The sequence below is a fragment of the Orycteropus afer genome, unplaced genomic scaffold (assembly GCF_000298275.1).
Source record: "Orycteropus afer afer isolate SDZICR_OR568_19922 unplaced genomic scaffold, OryAfe1.0 scaffold00217, whole genome shotgun sequence".
Lineage (NCBI taxonomy): Eukaryota > Metazoa > Chordata > Mammalia > Tubulidentata > Orycteropodidae > Orycteropus > Orycteropus afer.
This window is the reverse complement of record NW_006921804.1, coordinates 1,656,801-1,680,890: the sequence shown is the minus strand read 5'-3', so window position 1 is coordinate 1,680,890 and position 24,090 is coordinate 1,656,801. Positions and strand designations below refer to the sequence as shown.

At 51.5% G+C, this 24,090-nt stretch overlaps 3 protein-coding genes across 3 annotated transcripts in view; 2 read left to right on the top strand and 1 right to left on the bottom strand.

Annotated features, from left to right (window-relative positions):
• Positions 1–13,133, top strand: part of LOC103203445 (polyamine-modulated factor 1-like) — a 27,682-nt gene extending 14,549 nt beyond the window's left edge. The window contains exons 2-5 of the mRNA XM_007948443.2: positions 8,561–8,666; positions 9,804–9,904; positions 11,187–11,382; positions 13,080–13,133. Coding sequence (XP_007946634.1) covers positions 8,561–8,666; positions 9,804–9,904; positions 11,187–11,382; positions 13,080–13,133 — 457 coding nt within the window. The remainder of the gene's footprint in view (positions 1–8,560; positions 8,667–9,803; positions 9,905–11,186; positions 11,383–13,079) is intronic.
• Positions 13,134–15,344: 2,211 nt separating this feature from the next.
• Positions 15,345–16,238, top strand: LOC103203547 (bone gamma-carboxyglutamate protein). Its single transcript, XM_007948609.1, has 4 exons — positions 15,345–15,408; positions 15,661–15,705; positions 15,864–15,933; positions 16,109–16,238. The coding sequence occupies exons 1-4, from the start codon at positions 15,345–15,347 to the stop codon at positions 16,236–16,238; spliced, it is 309 nt and encodes a 102-aa protein (XP_007946800.1).
• Positions 16,239–17,181: 943 nt separating this feature from the next.
• PAQR6 (progestin and adipoQ receptor family member 6) lies at positions 17,182–20,505 on the bottom strand. Its single transcript, XM_007948440.2, has 7 exons — positions 20,455–20,505; positions 19,875–20,002; positions 19,534–19,739; positions 19,274–19,400; positions 18,410–18,506; positions 18,053–18,203; positions 17,182–17,456 (listed from the first exon to the last, which is right to left on the bottom strand). The coding sequence occupies exons 1-7, from the start codon at positions 20,503–20,505 to the stop codon at positions 17,182–17,184; spliced, it is 1,035 nt and encodes a 344-aa protein (XP_007946631.1).
• Between the last annotated feature and the right edge of the window lie 3,585 nt (positions 20,506–24,090).

Sequence of the window (24,090 nt, the reverse complement as noted above, 5' to 3'; positions counted from 1 at the left end):
TTTTTTAATTGTCAATTACCTCTTGTTTCCCCATCCCCCCATAATGGGGCTGACACCAGGTGTGACACAGTTGCTGGGGTACTGTGGGCACTTGAGGCCAAATTCTGAAGAGTGCTAACTGGTCTTCAACCTGGGCCCCACTAACACCGCCTCTTATCAGCTGCCTCTTTCTTGGCAGAACCTGATTATAACAAAACACAGAAAGGGGCAACCTCATGTGCTTGCTTTAGTAAAAAAAAGAAAAGGAAGCATAGCCGTCAATCAGAAGGTCCGGGAAGCTGTGAGGACAGAAAAGGACTCTTCATTTTCAGATGACAAGACAGAGGTTTCAAATGGTGTGCTCTGTCATGGCCATTCATTGACTTAGGTAATGAGAAGGCTCCCAAATCCTCCTTTCTCAGGCTTTGATCAGAAAAGTGGTCAACGGTTTCAGATGCTATAAAGAGAACAAGTGGGTTAAAGACTAAAAATACGCACAGTATTTGACAATAAGGAGGTTATTAGTGACCTTGAAAGGAACAGTTTAACAGAATGGTGACAGCAAGAACAGACTGCACTGAGCTGAGGAAAACATTGGAGATGGAGAACTGGTGACTAAGAATGTAGAAACCTGAAGTCATAGCCCTAGCTGTAAGGGGAAGGGAACTGATGGGAGGTAGCTAGGCTACAGAACTGGGCATCTCAGCCAAATTTATAGATGTAGATCATTTTAAGGAGTGTATGTACCTGATGTAAATATTCACCCTATATACCTGTCTGTTGTTTGGCTGGAAGCCATGGGAGGGAGTTCAAGTCCAGACCTGAAGGGTAACTAGAGGCCATAGTCTCGGGGATCTCACCAGGCTATATATACCTGTCTTTTTTATGATTTTGAGCTTTGTATCACATTGTTCTCCAACTCTTTCCAGGATCTCCTGTACTGATCCCTTTCTGAGTGGTTGACAGTGGTAGCTGGGCACCATCTAGTTCTGGTCTTGTGGTCATATAGACTGAGGTCTGTATGGTCCACTAGTCTCTTGGACTGTTTCCATGCGTCTTTGGTTTTCTTCATTCTTCTTTGCTCTGGATGAGGAGAGATTCATTGTTGCATCTAGATGGCTGCTTGCAGCTTTTAAGACCCCAGTTGCTACTCACCAAAGTAGGATATAGAACAGTGTTTTTGTGTAGTATGTTATGCCAGTTGAGCTTGATGTCCTGTTACCATGGTCCTAAGCCTTCAGGTCCAGCATCTTGCTCCATCAGGGTGGTTGACTGTGCCTAAAAACTTATCATAATCTTGGTAATTGACAATTTTTAAGTTCTTCGATGCTATACTGGGTCCAACTCCGGCCCTCCAGTCTGGGCATCTGGCCTGGGATGTGTTGTGCCAGGTGTGATGGTTATGTTTGTGTGTCAGCTTGGCTAGGCCTGGTTGAGTGGCTGGGCAGCTGGATGTAGTATTCCCCCTGATGAGACTGGTAATCAATTCCATGGTGGAATCTACTGTGAGCAGCTGAGTAGCTGCCTTTGGGTATGTGGTCTGCTTCCTGTATATAAGGAGAAGCTTTGAGAATGGTCTCTAGCCTGTGGCATGCTTGGACCCTACATGTAGCCATTTCATTGCTCAGTAGCCTGCTATGCTATGCCGACCTTGGGACTTACAATGGACTTAAGTAATGGCCTGCCATGTGGTTTGGTAACATCGGGACTGTGCCTTTTTACTTGTCAACCTTGGGGCTTCTCAGCCTCAGCAGCCAGCAGCTGTCTGAGTGAAGAAATGCCTCTAGCTCCAGTGGGCTGGGAGCAGGAGGCAGAGCTGGACCCCAAGGTTGAGGGGCTTTCACCCAGCCCCTAGAGCTTGGCACTTTGAACTTGGACTTAAAGCCTCCAAATTGTGAGAATAAACTCCTGTTTGTTTAAGCCATCCCATTTGTGGTATATTTCTCGTCAGAGAGGCACTAGGTGACCTGAACATTGGGTGTGATTGGTATTAAGTGACTTTAACGTCCAAGTTTGACAGTGACCAATGAAAGAGGGCTAATTAGATCTGTACATAAACTAGTAGATTTAAATTAGTGGCAAAGACTGTTGCTGTTCACAGGAAACAGTTATTCACAGGAAGAAGAGTGGTTTAATATATAAAATATTCCAGGTACTATGACTGCCTCGGAAATATCTCACTTTCTTCGAATATGCAGAGAATGCATGCTGCTGGCAGTGACTCATCCCTGAAGTGTGGGTGACTCATCAGATCTGTGGAATGTGCCTTCAATTCCTCATGCTGGTTCTCTCTCCTTAAATGCTTGCAGACCATCTGCCTCTTCCCATCCCTCTGCTTCTGCTGTCCTCTCAGCCATGCCTCCTGAGTCCACCATCAAACAGCAGCCCAAATGAGCTTCCTAAGTGTAGTTCTGATCACATCATGTTATCGAACAATATCATTAATAGCACATGAAAGTAAAATTTTGCTGAAGATAACTCAGAAATGGTTACAGCATTATATTGACAGGGAACTTCCAGAAATGCAAGCTGGATGCAGAAGAGGGCGTGGAAAAAGGGATATCATTGCTGATGTCAGATGGATCTTGGTTAAAAGCAAAGAATACCAGAAAGATACTTACCTTTGTTTTACTGACTATACAAAGACATTTGACTGTGTGGATCATAAGAAATTGTGGATAACATTGAGAAGAATGGGAATTGCAGAACACTTAATTATTCTCATGAGAAACTAGTACATAGACCAAGAGGCTGTCATTTGAGCATGGTTTAAAATCAGCAAGGGTATGTGTCAGGTTGTACTTTCACTATACTTGTTTAGTCTGTATGCTGAGCAAATAATCCAAGAACCTGGACTATATAGAAAAGAATGCAACATCAGGATTGGAGGAAGAACCATTAATAACCTGCAATACGCAGATGACACAACCTTGCTTGCTGAATGTGAAGATCAAAGACTACAGTCTTCAGTATGGATTACACCTCAACATAAAGAAAATCCTCAAAACTGGACCAATAAGCAACATCATGATAAATGGAGAAAAGATTGAAGTTGTCAGGCATTTTATTTTACTTGCTTGGATTCACAGTCAACACCCATGGAAGCAGCAGTCAGGAAATCAGACATTGTATTGCACTGGGCAAATTGGCTGCAAAAGACCTCTTTAAAATGTTGAGAAGCAAAGATGTGACTTTGAAGACTAAGGTGCGCCTAACCCAAGCCATGGCATTTTCAGTTGCCTCATATGCGTGTGCAAACTGGACAATGAATAAGGTAACTGAAGAAGAATTGATGCCTCTGAGTTGTGATGTTGGGGAAGAATACTGAAAATATCATGGACTACCAGAGGAACAAATAAATCTGTCCTGAAAGAAATGCAGCCAGAATGCTCCTTGGCAAGAATGGTCTCACCTACTTTGGTCATGTTAGAAAGGACCATTCCGTAGACAAGGATATCATGTTTGGCAAAGAAGGGGAGGACCCTCAACAAGATGGATTAAAACAGTGGCTGCAACAACAGACCTCAAGCATAGCAAGGATCGTAAGGATGGTGCAGGACTGTGTCGTGTTTCGTTTTGTCTTACATATGGTCACTATGAGTCAGAGCCAATTCAACAATTCAACAGCAACACTCCACAGAATTGTGAAGATTAAATGAGTTAATCTTTGTAGTGTGTTTAGAACAGTGCCTGCTGCTAGTCAGTGCTCAGTAAACATTTCCTATGGTTATTCTGTCTTTATGCATATATGCACATATACGCTGTTAAGCATGCATACATACACATGTTCACATACATACATATGCATCACTCTTCAGCCACGCTGCCTGGGCCTTAGTGTACACTGCTATTCTGTCTTCTGGCCGTTTCTCCCTTCTCTCAGGTCTCAGAATTGCTTCTCCAAGGAGCCTTCCCTATGCCCCTGGCAAGAAAACCCCATGCTATCCCACCCTTATTTTCCTGGGAACTGATCTTCCTTCCCCTGTAAATGGTACTTCCTTTGTCATCTTTGGGTTTGTGCCATGGAGCTCAGCCTAGAAAATGGTCAGTACTTAGTATTTGTCAAATGAATAAATGAATGCAATTATCCTGATTTTTTTTTTAATCTTCATGCTAATACTTAGCAGATCAGAAGGTTTTTTACCCCAGAAAAAGAATCTCTGTTTCAAATTTTCACTATTAGGTTATCTGGCAGTTTCCAGAGGAAGTATCCAAAGAAAGGTTCAATTAGCCCAAGACCTAATAACCTAAAGAAATAATTAAGGTTAATTTTTAAAAGATAACTCCTCAATACAACCATTTATCTTGAATCACTGACCTGGAGATGTTCCCTCTTATTTTCATTAAGAAGTATCTCTCTGGTCTTTTTCTCCCTCTCCCCTTTCTCAGTCCTAGAGTACACACAACTGAGAAAGGAGAGGGGAAAAAACACCAAACAGAGAAACATTTCTTAATGAAACGAGGCAGCTGTATATGTGGTGGATTGAGGTGTATAGCCTGAATTCAGGTGTCACATCATTGCCCAGATTGGAGTCAGTCTTCTCACCCCTCCGTTCCTTTTTGGGACTGAAGCACCAGTCCCTGCCTGCCCTCTAGTGTACAGTCTGTGAGTAGGCATTCAATTGGGCAACACACAGGGTTCCCAGGGAGAAGAAAGACAACTTGGGGCCGGGTTTTGCCTTCCATAATGCTGTGTACACATATTGCCTGAGCATACGTTATTGATCCGGTTTGTTTACTTGTTACTTGGTCTGTACCATTTCCGTCCTTCCATGGTGCATCTACATATATAAACTGACAGATTGGCAAACCACCAAAGCTTAAATTGGTTCTGGACTTAAATATTTTGAAGTTCTTTTTTTTTTTTAAGTTAAACTTCTGTGACAACTTAATTTATGGTGAGTTTTTAGGGCAGTAAATTTTTTGAAATACTTTTTCAGTGCATTCCAAAATAGTGAAGGTACTTCAACTATTGCATAATAAATGTTTAAGAGAAAAAAAAATAGATTAAAATCAGTTACTATAATCATCCCAGTTTTGAAACTCAGTAAATGTGGTTTCTAAAAATTACTTTCACTGTTGATAAAGCCACAGTTTTCGGTAGTCAGGATAACGCCTGATGCCTGGTGGGCAGTCCTTCACAAAGCTGAGCTGGTTTCTGCACACGCAATTGCAACTAAGATGCATTTCCTAAGCACCTGTCGCCCTCAACAGGCTCCTCAATGTGGGGGCCAAGTCACTGACCACACACTTGCTCTGAGGGGGTGAGGAGGACTGCTCCTTTGGGAATAGTAATAACTGTAGCTAACCCAGTGCATTTCCATATGGTAGGCACAGTGCTAAGTACTTCATGTATATGCCATTTAATCCTCACAGTAGTTTTGTGAGGTATAGATACAGTTAGCCCCATCTGACAAAAGAGGAAACTGAGGCAAGATCCCTCAGTTGATGTGTGATAAAGGAAGGATTTGAACACAGTCAGTCTGTCCTTAGAGCCAAGGCCAGGAGATTGTCTTGGTGGGACAGAGAGAGGCTGTGGTCGTTATATTTGTGTGTCAACTTGGCTGGGCGTGGTTGAGTGGCTGGGCAGCTGGTGATAGTTATTCCCCATGATGAGACTGGTAATCAGCTCCATGGTGGGATCTACCACAAGCAGCTGAGTAGCTGCCTTTGGGATGTGGCCTGCTTCCTGTATTTAAGGAAACGCCTTGGGAATGGTCTCTAGCCTATGGCACGCTTGGACCTTGTATGTAGCCGTGTCGTTGCTCAGCCTGCTATGCTCTGCCGACCTTGGGACTTACAGTGGACTTAAGTTAATGGCCTGCCGTGTGGATTGGTAACATTGGGACTGTGCCTTTTTACGTGTTAACCTTGGGGCTTCTGAGCCTCAGCAGCCAACAGCTGTCTGAGTGAAGAAATGCCTCTAGCTCCAGTGGGCCAGGAGCAGGAGGCAGAGCTAGACCCCAAGGTTGAGGGGCTTTCACCTAGCCCCTAGAGCTTGGTACTTTGAACTTGGACTTAAAGCCTCCAAATTGTAAGCATAAACTCCTGTTTGTTAAGGCCATCCTATTTGTGGTATTTTCTTGTCAAAGCGGCACTAGGTAACAGAACGGGGGCATTGGCAGAGAGGCTGTTGGGGATGCTTATTGGGAGGGACTCTTCCATCCATACCCAGGCCCTGGGACCTGGGGCCCAGAGTGGGAGAGGTAGCTGGAAGGGAGGCAAGAATGTTTTGTAAAACGCATTACTTCCGTGAGTGTATGTTTTAGGAATTCCACAAGAGCATTCAGGCCATTCCCAAGTGGCTCTCAAGAAAGGAATTGCCTTCTATGCTCTCTGACATAGGACCCCAACCTGGCTATCTTCTCTCTCCTTGGTTAAGCCACATTGTCCTGAGCAGATGAGCTCCCCATCCTGTCTATTTTTGTAAATGTGCATGGATCTGGGGGCTGTCACTTTCATTGGATTCTCAGACCCCAAAGGGGGTTCCAGAAGGGTTCCTGGGCAATACCATTGGGCGGAATCCTCTCTCTGCTGCTGGCCGCCTGAGCTAAGGCATACTGTGCCCAGCTCAAACCCCTGCCTGCTGAGTTAGCTAGGGAGAAGAACAGGATCTCCCATGTCCATGCCAAACCCACTTCAGCCACAATTACCCAGTTTCAATTCCAACCCATCTTGGTCAGGCATCATATGTGCCTCCTCATTCCTCCGTGTAGCCACAGACTGCGTGGCTAGTGGGGCCAGCAGCAAAACAACAAGGTATTTGAGACTGTGCTGAGGGTTGAAAGGACACCCATATCAGTTCTTGGTATTCTCCTTTGAAAACTTCAGCTTAGCCTCCAAGGTGCTAATATCAAATGTATACCGTTGATGACTAGGTGGGAGATTGCATCACCTTGACTCAGAAGCAGACTGGTAAATCCTTCACAACCAGCTATCTGAGAAAAGCCTTGGTCTGTAGCATTTGCAGTTTCTGAAGTATAAATACTCCTAAACTATCAATATAATGTCGGTCAACAGAGTTGGGAAGGGATAGGCACCTTTATGTAGTATTTTCACCAGAGAAACGAAATAGATGTCCATACCCTTAAGAGCACAGTAAACTGTGGTAGAATAATTGGAAATTGGTAAGTTTTGAGTATTTAGTATCCTTGTTCTTAATATTTCTTTAATTGGAAGTTCATATAATTTAATTTTTAATAGTGGCTGTGTTTAACAGGTGGCTCCAGCATACCCCTGCTCTTACTCTTCCCCTCTTTAAAAAAAATAAAAGTTGAGTTTGAGGGTAGGGACTGGGCTAGGTGGGGAGGCCTAGAGAGACATGAGGAAGGGAGGCCCAGCAGTGATTCCCAGAGTGGAAAGGAGGCATTGGTTCCCCTGTACCTAATCCTCTACTTATCGAGGGTCTCCCCAGCCTGACCCACAGGCTGAGGAGCATTCTGACTCGAAGTAAAGCATAAATGTATGTTTTCCTATGTTTGAAGACTCCTCCTCAGCTCAAAACTTTATGCAGGTTAGTTGAACATCACTTCGTGGGCCCCTAACCTAAAGAGGATTCTCATGACACCCCACCCCCTCAGCCCCATAACCCAGAACCATTTTCTCTCAAAGCACTGTGTACTTCTGTGGTCATTACCTGTATTCATTCATATGTGTGTTTGCTCTTTGTCTTTCCCTCTACTGGAAGCTTCAGGGGGGCTGTGTCAGTTTCATTCACCCCTTGACACTAGTGCCTGGTGGGCATCCAGCTCATAGCAAGCGCTGAGTTGAAGGGAAAGAGCTGGAGAGGGTAGGTTGAGAGAGAGGCAAGAAAAGGGGGAGGAGGAGGAAAAGGCCAAGGGAGTTAATTTAATTTATTTGAGTAACTTTGTCCAAGAGGAGGCAAGGCATTAGAAGTATGCTGGGCCCTTTTGGTCCTTCCAGCTAAAAGGGCTGTTTGAGTGAGGATGTTCTCTGCTGCTAGTAACAGGAACCTGATTTAAAATGGCCTGAACAATAAGAAAACCATTACTCACATGAGTAAGGGTGGCTTCAGATTGGCATTTTCAGCAGCTTAATGACATTGTCAGAGACTCCAGTGTTTTCTTTCTTTTGGCTCTACCTCCTTAAGGTTAAGCTCTGCCCTAAGGTCAGGGCTTCCTGTGGTTGCCAGGAGCCGGAAGCATCATCTGGACACAACAGTGTCCCACAGAAGGGGCATCAGTCTTCTGAGTAAGGAAGCCTTTCCCAAAGGCCACATGACTTTCCTATCCCAGGCTCTGCACTACAAACTGGAATGACCAAGGTTAAGTTAAGCCAGAGGTCCTCAAAATATGATCCCCAAACCAATAGCATCAGCATCACCTGTAACTTGTTAGAAACACAAATTCTCAAGCCAGCCCTCCTGATGGTTTTATGCACAGTAAGGTTTGGAACATTGCTCGTGACTGGAGCTGTCCGTAAACATTTAGCATCCACTGCCTTTAATCAGAGTCGTGAAGTGGACAAAGCCTAAGAGTTCTATGATGAGACACAAGGGTGCCCTGGCAAGAGTGCGATGACCGGCTGTGTGTGACCCTCCCTGCCTTTGCCTTCTCTCCAGCTACCAAAGGTTCACTGACTGTTACAAGCGCTTCTACCAGTTGCAGCCTGAGATGACACAGAGGATCTATGACAAGTTTATAACTCAGTTGCAGACATCTATTTGGGTGAGTTGGTAATAGAGGACAATTAGACAAGGGCCAAGTCACTTGGCCGATACCAGCAGATATTCTTGGCTTGGGTCCTGAGGGCAGAGATGCCACCTCTGCTCCTCTGTTTCTTCAGACCCTAAAACTGTCCTCCACATCCAGTTGTTGTTGTTGTTGTTTTGCCGTCGAGTCGGCCCCGACTCATAGCGACCCCTCCTTGGGTTTCCGAGGCAGTATCACTACGGAAGTAGGATTGCCCAACCTTCCTTCCGAGGAGTGGCTGGTGGGTTTGAACCGCCAGCCGTCTGGTTAGCAGGCAAGTGTCTTAGCCACTATGCTACCAGACATCCAGTAGACTGCAGCATCAGTCACCCTCCAATGTGAGTGTCTTAAACGCCCCCTTCTGGAATTGTCCTCTTTTGTAATCATGAGTTTATATGCTATCTGCTGTACTAGTCATGTGAGCTCAGCAAGGGTAGGACTGAGTCTTATTCATCTTTGTACATCCAGCACTTGGTACAGAGGGAGTGTCTGATAAACCATTAGGAGTCAATGGAACGGCATAGTACAAGACCTATGAAAAAGGACATGATTTCCCTTGTGTCTTTAAGTAGCCTTGATTGCTCTAGGGATTTAAACTTCCATGCTGTTAACCCTCTGGGATGGTCTTATTAAGCAAAGGGTGCTCTGGGAGTGGAGATAACAGTGGGGCCACAGCTCAGGGAGGGTGCTGCTGTGGAGGTGGGAGAAGAGGTGGGGTGGAGTGAGGGAGGTGGGTTGGGACAGCTGCCTGAGATGGGACACAGACCTGGGAATGGGCCACCTTCACTCCCTAAGAGTGAGGAGTCCATGAGGACAGGGCAAGTGGGCCGGTGTGCACGATAAGGAGGTAAGATCTGGGGTCTTGAGTGCCAGGGTCGGGAGATTAGGCATCTCAGATGGGCAGTAGGAAGAGGCCTGCTGCAGGCTCTTTTTAAATATTTTCCATTTTATGTGTTATCTTGTTAATTATACAGTCACATGTAGAAAAGCTGGAATGTTAGGGAAAGTATAAACACATGAACAGAAATTAGCCAAACTCTTACTTGGTGCTATTAGCAGTTTAGCCTATTTCTACTCTGGGCTTGTCTAATATCCTTCCTCCTTTCTCTTCAGGAGGAAATCTCTGAAATCAAACAGGAAGGGAACCTAGAAGCCGTCCTGAATGCCTTGGATAAAATTGTGGAGGAAGGCAAAGACCACAAGGAGCCAGCATGGTGAGAATGGGGGCTAGGAGGTGAGCTGGGCTGGCTGTGCCCCACCTCCCTCAGGCGTCTCCCAGCCCGAGGGGAAAAGGGGCATGTTTTGTGTCCCTTTATGAGGGACCCACAGGAAAGGCTGAGCGCACGGTCCCTGAGAGAGGATTCTTTTACAGGAACAAGTGAACAGGACAGACACTGAACAGTCACCAAAGCTGACTGAAGTGTATAGTGCTTCTTGGGGGAGGGGAGCCCCAGGGCATACATGTTGGGGTGGTGTTAGGAAGGGAAATGGTTTGTGGCAAGACTGAGGTAAGCCTTTCTAGAGGAGCACATTTCAGGATCTTCTTGGCCTATGGGAGAAAGGGAAGGCAGACTGCAATCAAATGGAGATGAGGCAGGCCCAGGCATCTGGTTTTTATTCCTTTGTTCATTCAGCAATAGAGAGCATCTGCTATTACGCCCAATACAGTTTTAGATGCCAGAAATTAAGCAATGAACAAGACCAAATACCTCTTCTCCTAAAGCCAGCATCTCCATGGCAGCCCAGCTGCCTGGTCTGCCCCATGTAGGATGGAGAAGTGGGGCCAGGGAGGAGTGCAGGGGAGAGGTCTCGAGGCCACCTGCCTTCTACAGCCCTCTCCCTGAACAGAATCCTGGCCAGAGAGAGTAGACGTTTTTGATACTTTACAATTTTTCTATGTTTTGTGAACCTTAATCCTTAAGATAGTTAAGTTTTACTACTGATTTTTTTTTTTTTTGAAGACTCTGTAGTGGCTTGCACCCCACTGTCACTTAGAACTGTTCTCCTTACTGGGCCGTCCTCCTTCCCTGACCTGTCTTTCCTTATCTTCTCAAATCAGCCAGTACGTTTGGGGCCTCCCAGGGCCAGGTAGCCACCCTCCAATCTTTCTAACTCCCAGTCTCATGGGATGGATGGTCCATCAGGGCACATGGTGACAAGGAGAGACAGGGGCTGGAGAGTGGCCTTTAGCCCTGAAGTATTAGGGTTTGTGAGGTGGGAGTGGTGGCAGAGAGGAGGAGAATGTGGGGTGTAGTTGGGAAGGCTAAGATACCAGCTGAATGAGAAGGGGAGAGGTGTACCCTTGGGCACTGAAGCTCAGGGCAGACAGTGAGTGTTCTTATCAGGAGCAGGGGTGGTGCAGGTGGGGTCTTAGGAGGTGAGGGGAACCACAGGACGTCCTTGAAAGCCTGCCCAACTGGCACTGAAGGGCTTTGGAAGTAGAACCCTCACCCAACACATCCTCTCCTCCTGCCCCGTGTCCATGTGGCCCTCCAGGCGCCCTAGTGGGATCCCAGAGGAAGACCTGTGCAGCACCTTGGCACCCTACTTCCTGCAGCAACGGGACACCCTGCAGCGCCGTGTGCAGAAACAGGAGGCTGAGAACCAGCAGCTGGCAGATGCTGTCCTGGCCGGACGCAGGCAGGTGAAGGAGCTGCACCTGCAGGTCCAGACCCAACAGCAGGCCTGGCAGGTCAGTGTCCCAACCCTGTTCCCTTTCCCTTCCTTCTATGAGATGCCCTCTGATCCCCAAATTGGTGGCTTCCTCTACTCCATCATAAGGTCCTTCATAGGAAATAAGAGGGCCTGCCCCTGCAGCCCTGTCACTCACTATGTGTCTGTGTCATTGTGGACACATGCAACAGTCTGCTCTTCAGCCTCAGCAAGAGGGCTCCAGAACCCCTGCTCCCCCTGCAGCAGCCTGTCACAGACAAACAGGCCCTGAGAGGGCAGGCAGCTTCCCGAGGTAACAGCTCATCCACGTCAGAAGCGGAGTTAAAACCCTGTGTGTCCAGTGGTCGTTTTTCCATTCCAGGTGACCACTGGCCATGTCTTTCAAACACCCTACATTGGAACAACCTTTAGAGCCTTTGGCACATCTGAAAAATACCCTCCATGTCACAAATATATGTCTTTTGAATGTGAACTTATTTTTTAAAATAGCCCAAAGTCATTTGGGGCCAAGTTGGCAGAAGAGGGTGACCATGCTGCATGAGACAGGTAGCAGGAGTGGCCACAAAGCGATGAGATGCATTTTTCTTATTGGCCTGAAATGCGGTTCTGAGAGAGGATTTCCAGTAGGGTCAAGTGGTGGCAGCAGGTTGGAGTCTTCCCAAGTCCACCATTTAGGTATCCAATTGATCTACTCAGAGCCACTTGATAGCTCCCTTCTTGGGCAGACCTCCCACTCCCAAGGGGAATAGCCATGGTCTCCAAATCCATGGCTCCCGATTCCCCTAGTCTTCACTTCCCAAGACCAGCCAGCTGCCACCTGAAGGCCCCGCTGCAGCCTCAGCAAGCCCTGAGCCTTCGGAAGGAGGCAGTGGTGGAAGGCTGATGGCCCACTCTATTCCTCTGTTGCCCCCACTTCTCCAACCTCCCCATTTAACAGATTTGTCCAAGGGGACTGGGCAGCAGGCGTGAAGGTGTTTGTGACCAAGGCCTTTAGTTCAGAGCCTAGTGCTCATGGAGGGCAGGTCCTGCAGCTCAGAGCTATGTCTAGGGCACTCTTGGGGCCGCCCTCCTGAATTCTCAGGCAAGATGCTGCTCTTCCAGTGCCACTCTGTCATGAGGAGGCCTCCGGTCACTCCCCTGCCTGGGCCCTGGCTTCCAAATCTGCCAAAGGATGATGCCCAGGGCCCCTTGGACTCTGACAGGCAATGCTTTTATTTTAGAGGGGAAGACAGCACCCTGCCCCTACATCACAACTCACCCAAGCAGCCAGTAAGACCCTGACCATTGTTGTAAGTTGGTCAGTTGGACAGATGAAGTGAGTGTTCAGTTCAAATCCCTATGTGGGAGCTTCAGAGAGCTTTTTCACCAAAATTCCCATGTCTGGTGAAAGTCTACCTCAAAAACATTCTCTGCTAGAGAACTCTAGTGGCTAAGGGATCTGGGGCTACTTTGGGTGCTCTTGTTGAAGATAGGCTCTGCTCCAGGGAGGCGTGGCCTAGATGGTCATGGCACCAATGTGCCATGGATGCCTGCTGAGTGCTGGGGACTTCCTGGCATGCCTTCATCTTCATGCCCTGCTGGACCAGTGATGTTAGCCACACACCCCATCCACTCAGTCTGGGCAAAATCCAGGCCCACAGTCAGGGACAGTAGAGGGACAGAGACTGGGTTTCCTCATGCCCTCCTGATTTGCCTGTTCTCTCCCACTGACTGCAGGCGCTACACAGAGAGCAGAGAGAGCTGGGGGCTGTGCCGAAGGAGCCCGAGTGAGGGGAAAGCCAGGCCCAGCAGCAGAGGGCAGTTGAGGTCGAGTGCCTTTAGCCCTGGATGAGCTGCCTATGAGAAAAGCTATTGCCTAGTCCCTAAGCAGTGATGGAATTTGCTGGAAGATGAGGCTGGAGCTGGCCCCACTGCACTGAGCCTTTAAAGCCCCCTTGGGGTCACACACACACTACTTTCAGAATCCCCGTTTTTCTTCTGACTTGCATATTCTTAGCCAGCTCCCACCCTGGCAACCAGGCACTGTGCTTTGTCTTCTCTAGGGTCGGGCTAACAGAGTCTGCCCCACTGCCCCATATGTGGTCCCCACCCCCACTTCATTTGCTCTGCAGTTCCTGAACCCTCCCAGGACCAGGCTTGGGAAATCTGTTTTCAATCTCTACTGATTGTCCCCTTGCTGACCAGCCCAAGAACCTTCCCATGTTTTTCCCACATCCGTAAATAAACTTCTTCCTCTACACTGTAATCTGTGAGGATGCTTCTTCCTCTGCAGGGCCTCTCCCAGCCAGGACCCCTCCTGGGCTCCAAGTTGGGTTCAGTTGAGGCCCCACTCACAGCTCTGAGCTGCCTCCAGGCTAGGGCGTGCGGGCAGGAGGAAGGGCGGGTGTATCCAACCATCATCTGCAGAAGGGCAGCGAGGCCCCTTGTCACAGAACCCAGGACCCCTAGGTTCTCTGAAGCTAGGACAGGCTGCCAAGGGGGTGTCACTCTGCCCAACCCAGCCTATCCTCTGCCATTGGGGCTCACTCTGAGCGAGCCTCAGTGCTTCACCCAGAATAAGGTGGGCCACCAAGGGAGCTGGCACTTGGTACTTCTCTTGCCTCACTCCTCCTCCAACAAGGCCAGTAGCATCAGGAGGGGCTCAGCCAAAGGCAGAATGGATGCTCCCTTGGGACCAGATGATGAAGGGGACTGGGGGCAAAACTTTCCCTGTTGAGGCTGTAGCCACTGGTGATGGCCTCACTCTAATCCTTTGGAGAGGAGCACTGGTGGCAGCCATAAAGACATTGAGCGGCCCAGCTCAGCTGCCACCCCCTTCCCCCAGTGTCTCCCACTGCTCCACCCTGTCATGGAGGAGGTGCAGCATTAAACCATCCAGACAGATACCCCTCCTGTCTAGCTGGGTCCAGTGGTGGTAGGAGCATTGTGTGTTTTCTTTGTTTGTCGGGTTGGACAGATGGTCCTGAGCCAAGGTGGGAGAGTGGATGAGTAAGGACACAAATCAGAGGGGAAAGTTCCAGGATGCCCCTCTTCTGGTCCCCAAGCTGACCTAAGGCAGTGTCAGCTCTGAGATGGGACAGAGCGTTTTTCAGGCTGAGATGTTCTGTTTAGAGGACGGATCTTCCTATGACTCACGGGGGCCATCCCTGAAGTTAACACAGAGAAGAGGCTGCCAGGGCAAGAAGAGAAATGGAGGGCCAGGAGCCCTGAGGTATTTATTCTCCAGCTCCCTGCCTTTCACAGGCGCTGCCTCCTATCACAGGGCCCAACCTCCTTGTCTTGTGCACACATTCCTGTCTGCCTGGCTGGCCCCACTGTTGTAAAGGGCACACCAGACCTGCCTGGAGACCTGAGAGATAGTTGTCACCTCACACCCAGCCCCAAATACGTTCCCTTGGTTCTGGCCCTATGCTGCCCTCTCTCCTGCCTTGATGCTCAAGCTTGACCAGAGTCCAGCTGCCCCCACACCAGGCCTGCTCAGAGTGTTGCTCTGAGGCACAGGCCCCTGGGTGAACGAGGGCATTGCCAGACACTCCCTTCCTGGGGTTTGGCTCCTGCCACGAGCTGACAGTGGAAATCACAGGCTTCAAGAGAGCTGGAGGCCAGCTCTGCTGTAAACTATTTTAGACCTTGGAGCCCCCTTCCTCTCCAGTCTCCCCCTCTCACCCCTTTGGCCCATTTCAGAGGCTAATGGTCTCAGATTGTGGCCTACCTCCTTCATTACTCCCAGGCCATGCCCAGACAGCCACAGCTCCCCACCACAACATCCTCTGGGGTTTGGCCTACAGAACCACATGGATGACCTTCAAATAGCCCTGGCGGATCCCCTTGTGACCCGCCCTCACCATGGTCAGGCAGCCCGCCCCTTACCCCCTAGACACAGCTAGAGGGTATAAATGAGGCCAGAGGCTGGAAGGGACAAACCATCTGAGCCCCGGGAAGCAGCTCCAGCATAGCCATCGAAGGACCGAAGGACACACCATGAGGCCCCTCACGCTCCTGGCCCTGCTGGCCCTGGCCGCACTGTGCCTTGTGGGCCAGGTAGGTGAGTGCCCCCTCCATCCAGTCCATGTTCTGGTGGGGTCTCCAGGGGAACAGTGCCATGCCCCACCTCCCTCACCCCTCCACTAGCAGCCCCTTGTGCAGTCTACATCCCTCGCTACAGGCTCAACCCATTTCTCCTCTGTTCTGTCCAGACTTGTGGAGGGCGAAAAGGGGAGAGCAAGCTGCCAGAGGCAGGGGAAGGATGGGGGCCCTTAGAGTGAGCAGGGGTGAACCGACACCCTTTCCTTTGCAGACGCAAAGCCCAGTGGCGCCGAGTCCGAGTCTGACAAAGGTGCAGGTATGAGATGCATGGCCCTATGGTGCCACTCACCCTCGTCCCCCAGCCCCATTCTTTCCTCCTGCCAGGTCCTGTCTGGCTGTCAGGAAGGCCAGCCTGCTCCCCACCTTGCACCTCAAAACTTAGAGCCACCTGATCCCTGCCCCTCTACTCCACAGCCTTCATGTCCAAGAGAGAGGGCAGTGAGGTGGTGAGGAGACCCAGACGCTACCTGTATCACGGACTGGGGTGAGGGAAAAGGGGGTGCTGGGCAGGGCTGTGCATCTCTAGAGGGGCCAGTGAGTTGGGAGGAGTCAAAGTAGGGAGTGGTCTGTGGAGGTGGGGTGGGGGTGCCCATTGAGAGGAGGAAGGCAGCTACTGGGGAGTGTGCATGAGGGTAATGGTGTTATGCTGGGCTTCTTAGAGCCCCAGCCCCCTATCCTGATCCCCTGGAGTCCAAGAGGGAGGTGTGTGAGCTCAGCCCGGACTGTGATGAGCTGGCTGACCACATCGGCTTCGAGGAGGCTTACCGGCGTTTCTATGGCACAGCCTAGGCTGGCCAGTGCTGCCAGCCCAGCTGGCCACCCTGGGCTCCAGCTTCTCTCCACGAACCCTTCTACACTCACCCTGACCTCCCTACCCTGCAAATGTGGGGTCCTCATCACCCCAGCTGCTCCCAAAATAAACTCCAGAGGAGGAATCAGTGGGTGATGACTCTTTGTCCAGTCTCTGAAGTTCAGGAGGGAGGTGGGGTTTGGGGAGTAAGGCTTTACCTTCTTCAGTCCCAGAAAGTGCTTCTTAAAATGGACTTTATTTGTACCTGCCTTGTTCCAGAAAGCATTTAAGGTGACTTCCTAAAGAATAACTAAGGTTCCAGGCCAGCATGCCCTCCTCCCACCTCAATCCCACCTATGACACACCCCTACAGGTCCAAACCCCAAAGGCCTGGACACTTTTGGGAGTACATGGTGGGGGACAGGGTCATCCCTAGGTTGTGACCAGAACAGACAGAGTTATCTCTTAGGCAAATAGCTGCTGGCACATGCCCCTGCCTGGTTTTGGGGGCAGGAGGCAAAGGTGTGGCTTCCTGGGCGGGTTAGTGGGCATTCAGGATTGGCTGAGGTGAGTTGTGTTAGTTCTTCCCTGGGCTGAGCAGAGGCTTCCAGAAGCACGAGAAATGAGGCCAGATGAAGGGCCCCAATATCCCCCATCCCAGCTTGAGCAGGGGATGGGGACAGCCCTGGCCTGGGCACATGCACCTCTCCCCTCTCAGACCCTCAGCACTTCCCTAGCCCCATCGAGACACCCTTACACACCCCACCTCACATACCCACTTTCAACCAGCCTCCCTGGTACCCCTCTCCATCGCCCCTCCTCTGCCTTCTCGCCTCTGCACTCGCTCCTCAGCCACTCTGGGTTCCAGGCTCAGATATCCCCCCACTCAGCACTGCTGGGGCCTGGCCTCTGCCTCCCTCCAGGGCAGGGTCAGGGATGGGCTCACTGTTGTTTGGTCCTGGTGCTCTCCTCTGGCAGACCACCCTGCAACAAGGGGCATGAGCCAGGAGCCCAAAGCAGGGAGGCTGTGAAAGTGGCGATGATGAGGAGGTTCCCAGCCACCACCAGCCCTAATGTGGCCAGCGTGCCCACTAAGCCCAATGCTGGTTCCTGTGTGGCCAGCCAGGCTCGCCGTGATGCCATATCAGCCAACACTGCCTCCAGCTGGAAGTGGGTGCCCAGCACGGCACAGATGTGGAACAGCTGGTGGCTGTGGCCTGTGGGGAGGGTGATAAGCAGGTCAGGACACAGCCTCTATTCCCAGGCCAGGGCTTCCCTGATGCACCTTGTGACCTGGGGGCCAGTTAGCCCTTCCTCTAGGCCTGCTACTCCACCTCTACATTGGAAACAAAATTTGCCTCCCAGAGGAGTGAATAAGCTGATATGCATACAGCTCCAAGCATAGTAATTACATGCTCCAAGTTTTGCTGGGAACTCTGGTAGCATAGTCCCTAAGGCACTTGACTGCTAACCACAAGGCTGGCGGTTCAAACCCACCAGCCACTCCTTGGAAGAAAGATGGGACAATCTACTTCCGTAGTGATACTGCCTTGGAAATCCAGGGAGGGGTCGCTGCGAGTCGGGTCTGACTTGACGGCAAATAACAGTTTTGCTGGTATCTGAGCAATGAGGCTGGGGGGCAGGCCTGGACCATGTGGAGTCTTCCAAGCACTCTCTGGTTATAGGAAGACAGAGTAGTCCTTCCTATAATTTGTTTCTATCCTTCTGGCTGGGATATCCCATTTATCTAGTTCTTACTCTGTGTTTCTGGGAAGCTGTCGCCCTCCTTCCGCTTGCTGGGCCAAGCTCTTACCGATGTAGTCAAAGCGCCCTGGTGCCAGCCGCTCAGGGAGGTGGGAGGTGAAGAGGAAGCCAGTGAGCATCGCACAGAAGAAGTGGTAGCCGTGACTGGTACTCAGTGTGTCTTGCCCACAATCATGGCCCCGGCCCCAGCACAGCCCGAGCTGGCAACAACGGGAGAGTGGGGCTGGGGAGGGGCTCTGGTAGTGGAAGCGGGTGATCTGGGGTCTGGCGAGGATGCAGATGAGTATAGCTGGGCTAGTGCTGGACCTGGACAGTCAGCTAGGGATTGAGGGGCAGGACTGCCAGTGGTCCCTGAGGGTCAGGATAGGAGAGCAGGAGCCTGTGCAAGGGGCCTCAGAACCCTTACCCGATAGAAGAGTGGGAGGTTGTCGAACAGAAAGGGGTAGGCGAAGGCCGCTGTGCGGAGGGCCTTACTGAGCCCAGGGCTTTCTAGCTCGGGGAACCTGGGAGGCAGGAGGGAAAGGCAGGTTGATCACCATCCCTGTGCTTGAGGTGAGCATCAGAGGATAGGGAGACCCTTCAGCCTTGGGCCAAGATCAGTATCATTATAGCTTAGTGGGTAAGAGGGTCCTTAGGGCACCCAGCCAGCTCTGTAAATGACTACGTCTGTATAATGGGGATATAGCCTGTTAGGTGGCTGTGAGAATTAAGGAGACTATGTAGGTCTAGGGAGCTCTGGTAGCATAGTGGCTACGGCACTTGATTGCTAACCAGAAGGCTGGCAGTTCAAACCCACCAGCCACTCCCCGGAAGGAAGGTTGGGCAATCCTACTTCCGTAGTGATACTGCCTCGGAAACCCAAGGAGGGGTCGCTATGAGTCAGGGCTGACTCGATGGCACATAACAACAACAACAACATGTAGGTCTAAGGAGCTTTAGTGGTGTAGTGGGTAAGGCATTTGGCTGCTAACTAGAAGGTTAGCAGTTCAAACCCACCAGCTGCTCTGTGGGAGGAAGATGAGGCAATCTACTTCTCCAAAGATTTACAGCCTTGGAAACCCTATGAAGGGTCGCTATGAATTGGAATCGACTTGATGGCAGGCAGGTTTTTTTTTTTGGTGTAGGTCTAGTGCTAGTGTACAGGGTCTGGCACACAGTCCTCAATGAATGGTCCCATTCGTTACTATTATTGTTCAAGAACCAGAGGCGCAGGCACAAGATCACTGGCTCTCCGTGAGTTCCAAGTGTCCGTGTGTTTAGGGGAACCCACCGGGAGTAGCAGGAGAGGCCGGTACACAGGAAAGAATTGAGTGCGGCGGTAGGCACAAAGAGCTGGTGCAGGGGGCCTTGCAGCCAGGAGGTCGGCATGGAGTAGGCGGCATAGGGGAAGGCGCAGCCTAGGGTGAAATGGGGGCGGGAGCTGAGGCCCGAAGGGTGTGCGCAGGCGGAGGCTCCTCCCCCTATCGCGTCACACCCGGAGCTCCCGCCCCCGAGCTCCCCACCTAGCCCTCCCGCCGCTGTCGAGCTCACCCAGGCTGTACAAGCTGAGTGCGCCGTAGTCTAGGAAGTAGCAGATGTGACGCGCGCGGGGCGACATGGAGCTGAAGGTGTGTGCGCAGCACGACGCGAAGGGGTAGAGGCAAGCGGGCACCAGGAAGATGAGTATCGGCCAATGGTACGGCTCCGCCCGGAAGCCTGGACCCCCTGCGAGCGCCAGGAGACGCCAGAGGAAGTACCTGCGGCGGACGTTTGCTCAGGCTGCCGCTGAACCCCGCGACTGTCGCAGCAGTCCGCGCGCCTAGATGGCCCCTGCCCTCCTGAGTAACCCCTCTGAGCTCAAGGCTGCGGTCTGGGGCAGAACTTTTCCTCACCAGGTGGGTAGGAAATGAGTCCAGATGTTGACCGTCTCGTTGGTCATCTGGAAGGAGCTGAGCACACAGTCCAAGGCCGAGCTGGTGGGACGGCGGTAGCCAGACATGATGCCGTCTTCCCAGAACACCTGGGACGGTGGTGGAGGGGGAGAGAAGAGGGGAGTCACTGTGCCTGGAGCCCTTTCATTTTTGAGGCATCTTTGCAAGCAGGGTTGAAGAGGATGGGCTGGAGGTTACAGTGGCCCCAAAGCCAAACTAAACTAACTAAAGCATCTTACCACAGGACCTAATACCCGGAAGACAGATGAGAAACAGGGGAAAAGACAGAGTAAGGGGACAAGATAGGAGAACAGTGGGGGGAGGGGGCTGGACAAAACGCCCAGGGTAGGACTCTGAACAGAGGGGCATGCTGGACACCAGGGAGTGGGTCACAAGTATGTTCTTTAGAGAACAGAAGGCAGAATCTCATGCTGGGTGGGAGGGTAGGAGTTAGCCTGCAGGAGGGATCCCCGATAGCTAAGAGAGAGTCTGTGTCTCAGTTGGTCCCCTGGAAACTGGGGTTGGTGGGTTGAGCCCTCACCCGGGGGACCTGGTGGACTTGCAGGAGTTGGGGCAGCTTGAGGCTGAGCATGGTGATCTGGTGCCTCCACGGTGACCTGGAGAGAGTGTGGGGGGGGGGGAGGTCAGGTGTCTGCTTTCATCCACAGGTCCTCTTCACCCAGGTTCAGGCTGGGCCTGGTCACTGAGCCCTAGGAGTCAGGCTGGGGGGAGGCTGGCCCAGCTTTCCTTTTGGAGCTAGCACCTGGCACTAGCCATCATGTCACATAACCCCAGCCCCTCACAGGCTGCTGTTCAGGTTCCCCATTCTATCCTTGATGAATTCAGCAGTACCACCTCCCCTGCCCAGTGAGAGGGGCTGGTCTGCCTCAGCCAAGCACTGAGTGGAGGGTCCTTCCCAGCGGGAGGCTGCCTCAGTTATTAACCCCAGACTCCCTAATTTCTATCTTGGAGAACCCTGGCCCCCAGAGGCCAGTGCAGAAACAGCCCAAGCACTCCCCCATCCCACCAGAAAGCTCCTTGGCTCACAGTGCCTGGGCTGAACACAGAAAACTCATGGCCCTCAGGGAAAATTCCTGGAGAGGCCGATGCCTGCCAGCAAGGCAAGGCATTAGGGGGATACTTGGGTATCTCTGAGGACATGACTTGTGCTCCCTGGAGACATTCAAAGTAGGTTCCTTCCTGCCCCGCCTGATCCCCATGCCCATAGCCCCAGACCTGTGTGCTGCTTCCCGGTGCGGTGTGGCCCACAGCTCTGCTGCCCGCCCACCTCTCAGGCCACCTCTTCCAGGCACATTCCTTGGCAGAAGTGGAGGGGCTGGGCCAGCCTCGCTGAGTAGAGCTGCCCCTGCAGGAGGGAGACACTCCCTCCACTCCACCCTCCCAAGCCAAAACTTTCCAGCAACTCTGCCTAGCTCCACCCCTCTTCCTGTGTGCTGTTGGCTTTGGCTGTCTGTGTGTACATTTGTACACAACACACTCTGGCCCCACACTGCCAATTGGTCTCCCAGGCCTCTGCACCTCTGCCATTCAACAGTTTAGGAGCCCTTTCTCCTTGAGTTGGGTGCTCGGGACCCAGCTGGGCACAAGGCAACCCCTGGTCCCTAGTCCCTGCACCTCAGTGGCATTTTAAGATGGATAAAGGCCTTCCATGGTATTCCTCTCCCCCAAGGGCTGGTCTGGTCTATCTGGAAATACTGCGCAGCCTGCGAATGAGAGGTGAGGAAAGTGCTGGGCACTGTTTCCCCCCAAGGTCCCTCCTATTAGCAGTAGGGTTTAGAGGTCTCTGGAGTATGGGTGAGGTGTCCCCCGTTACTGTGCCAATGGGGACGGGTAGCTGGAGCAAGAGTTTTACTTTTGTTTCCCCAGAATGGATGTCAGAACCTCAGACGGTGAACTTTCTTACCCTGAGCTTGAGGGGTGCTCCTAAACCGGCGGGTCTGCACACCCAGCTGCACAGGCGGGGTCTCGGGCTCCTGCCATCCAGGCTGAGAGGAGGGAGGGAGGGAAGAGTGGCCCGGCAGGCAGGCCAGGCCTGGGCGGGGAGTGGGGGGACAAAGGGGAGCCAAGGAACAATCCCAGCCTTGTCCACCCTCCAGAGAGCAGCACAGGGTGGCCCAGCCCCATTAGCAGGCAGCTCACTCAGCCTCCTGCACACAGCCAGCCCTTCCAGCTTGACCCAACCCCATTAGATCAGATTGGGTAGCACAGGCTGGAGCCCAAGCCAGGCAGGGGCCAGGGTGATGGAGCCCATTAGACCTCAGACTGGGCTGCACCTCTCCAGGCTCTCCCAGGAGTGGAGGACAGCTCTGCCTTAAGCTGGGCCGAGGAGTTCAAACCCCCACAGATCTTGTACTTGATTTCAGAAACCACCTCCTACTATACTTTCCTGGCTTTTAGGTTTGGAACAAATGCTTTTCATAAAATGTTGGTTTAACCATACAGGATTTGCCAAGTTTGGTGGCGTAGTGCTTAAGGCATTTGACTGCTAACCAGAGATTGGCTGGTCAAACCCACCAGCCACTCCACAGAAGGAAGACTGGGCAATCTACTTCCGTATAGATTTACCATCTTGGAAACCTGAAGGGGGTCGCTATGAGTAGGGATCAACTTGATGGCAGCAAGTTTGGTACAGAGTTTTTTCAGATACAACCTGAAGGCCCAGTCCTTGCAGAGGGACAAGCATGGGGACTCCAAGAGGCTGGCTCCAAAGCTCACACACCCCTTGTGGGAATGTCTCCCCAGAGAATGCAGCTGGAGACAAAAGCTTCCTTAGGAAAACTGTCCCAGAAAACAAGGCCACCTGCAAAGTGTTTTCTTCATCTCCTGGCTTTTGGCCCAACCTCCTGCCCCTCTAAAACTTTCCCAGTTATCAGATCTTATGAAGGTACCACCTCAGTTCACAGAATCAAATAAATTTGACAGTGCCTCACAAAACCACCTCCAGGGCTTTTGTTCAAACTGCCTGCCCCTTGCTGTCCCACCTGGGAGCTCTGGTGGCCTAGTGCCCGAGGCATTTGACTGCTAACCAGAAAGCTGGCAGTACAAACCCACCAGCCACTCCTTGGAAGGAAGATTGGGCAATCTACTTCCATAGACAGTGCTTCAGAAACCCAAGGAGGGATTGCTATGAGTCGGGATCAACTCGATGGCAGTGAGTTTGGGTTTTTTGGTTTGCTGTCCCACCTACCTGTCAGCAGCTTTTCAAAATGCCTTGCAGCATGTTATCCCCAACACCCCCCTCCAATGAGACTTGTGTGTAAAGACACCAGGAAACAGGGAGAGGGCTTGGGGGGATCTTTATTAAGTGATGCTTGTCTCAATCTCTGCCAGGGACCAGGGGCAACTCCATTCCCCCCAGGTTTCCTAGACTGGCTCTTAGAGGAGGCTGGGAGCCTGCTCTTAGAGGCTGGGAGCCTGCTCTCCTTTAAGCACAGCTTGGGAAACTGGGCTAGCCCTGGGGGAGAGGAGGCAGCCCAGCTGATACCCTTGCCCCGACCCGACCCTATGCTGTATTTCCAGCCTGAGGGGAGGGGCTAAGGCAACCCTGGCCCACACCTCCCACAGTCCTGCTCTTGGTGCTCCACTCACTGCCCTGAGCTATTCATGATCTCTGCCCCCACTTCTCCCATATTTACCTCAACACCCCAAAGCTAGCCACATGCTCAGCCCTACCAGGTCTTCATCCTGAGGAAGGACTAAAGTAGGGAAGCCCATCTGGACAGCGGGCCCCTGACCAGGCAGCTTCAAAAGGCCTCTCCTTTTGGTTACCCACCTGAATGCAGGCCCCTGGTCCCCACTCTCCCCTTGGCTGTGAACAAAGCCCTCCCTGGACAGTGAGGGTGACAGCCTCAGGCTGTGCCCCCACCATTGGCATCCAACTCCATCCCAGACTAGCAGCCAAGAGCACAAAGCAGCTCCTGCTCCCTGCTCTAGAAGCTAGACTGAAGGAGACAGAAAGCAGAGTTTGGTGTGAGGCCCCTGCAGCAGGGAGGGGACTGCAAGCCTAACCCTGCTACTCACTGCAGGCCTGCCAGGCCCTGCTTCTAGAAGAGCCTGCTGCCCAACCCCACAAAGGGTGATGAAAAGAGGAAGGTGGTCCTTGAGGAGGGGAAGGGTCTGCAGAGAACCACCCACTATCAGGTGTTACTCAACTCCC

Coding starts and splice junctions, on each gene's coding strand:
- LOC103203547 (XM_007948609.1), top strand. CDS start 15,345: ATGAGGCCCCTCACGCTCCTGGCCCTGCTGGCCCTGGCCGCACTGTGC. Junction 15,409..15,660: donor GTGCCTTGTGGGCCAGGTAG/GTGAGTGCCCCC, acceptor TTTCCTTTGCAG/ACGCAAAGCCCAGTGGCGCC. Junction 15,934..16,108: donor TACCTGTATCACGGACTGGG/GTGAGGGAAAAG, acceptor TGGGCTTCTTAG/AGCCCCAGCCCCCTATCCTG.
- PAQR6 (XM_007948440.2), bottom strand. CDS start 20,505: ATGCTCAGCCTCAAGCTGCCCCAACTCCTGCAAGTCCACCAGGTCCCC. Junction 18,507..19,273: donor GGCCTCTCCTGCTACTCCCG/GTGGGTTCCCCT, acceptor CCTGCCTCCCAG/GTTCCCCGAGCTAGAAAGCC. Junction 18,204..18,409: donor ACCTCCCACTCTTCTATCGG/GTAAGGGTTCTG, acceptor CGTTGTTGCCAG/CTCGGGCTGTGCTGGGGCCG.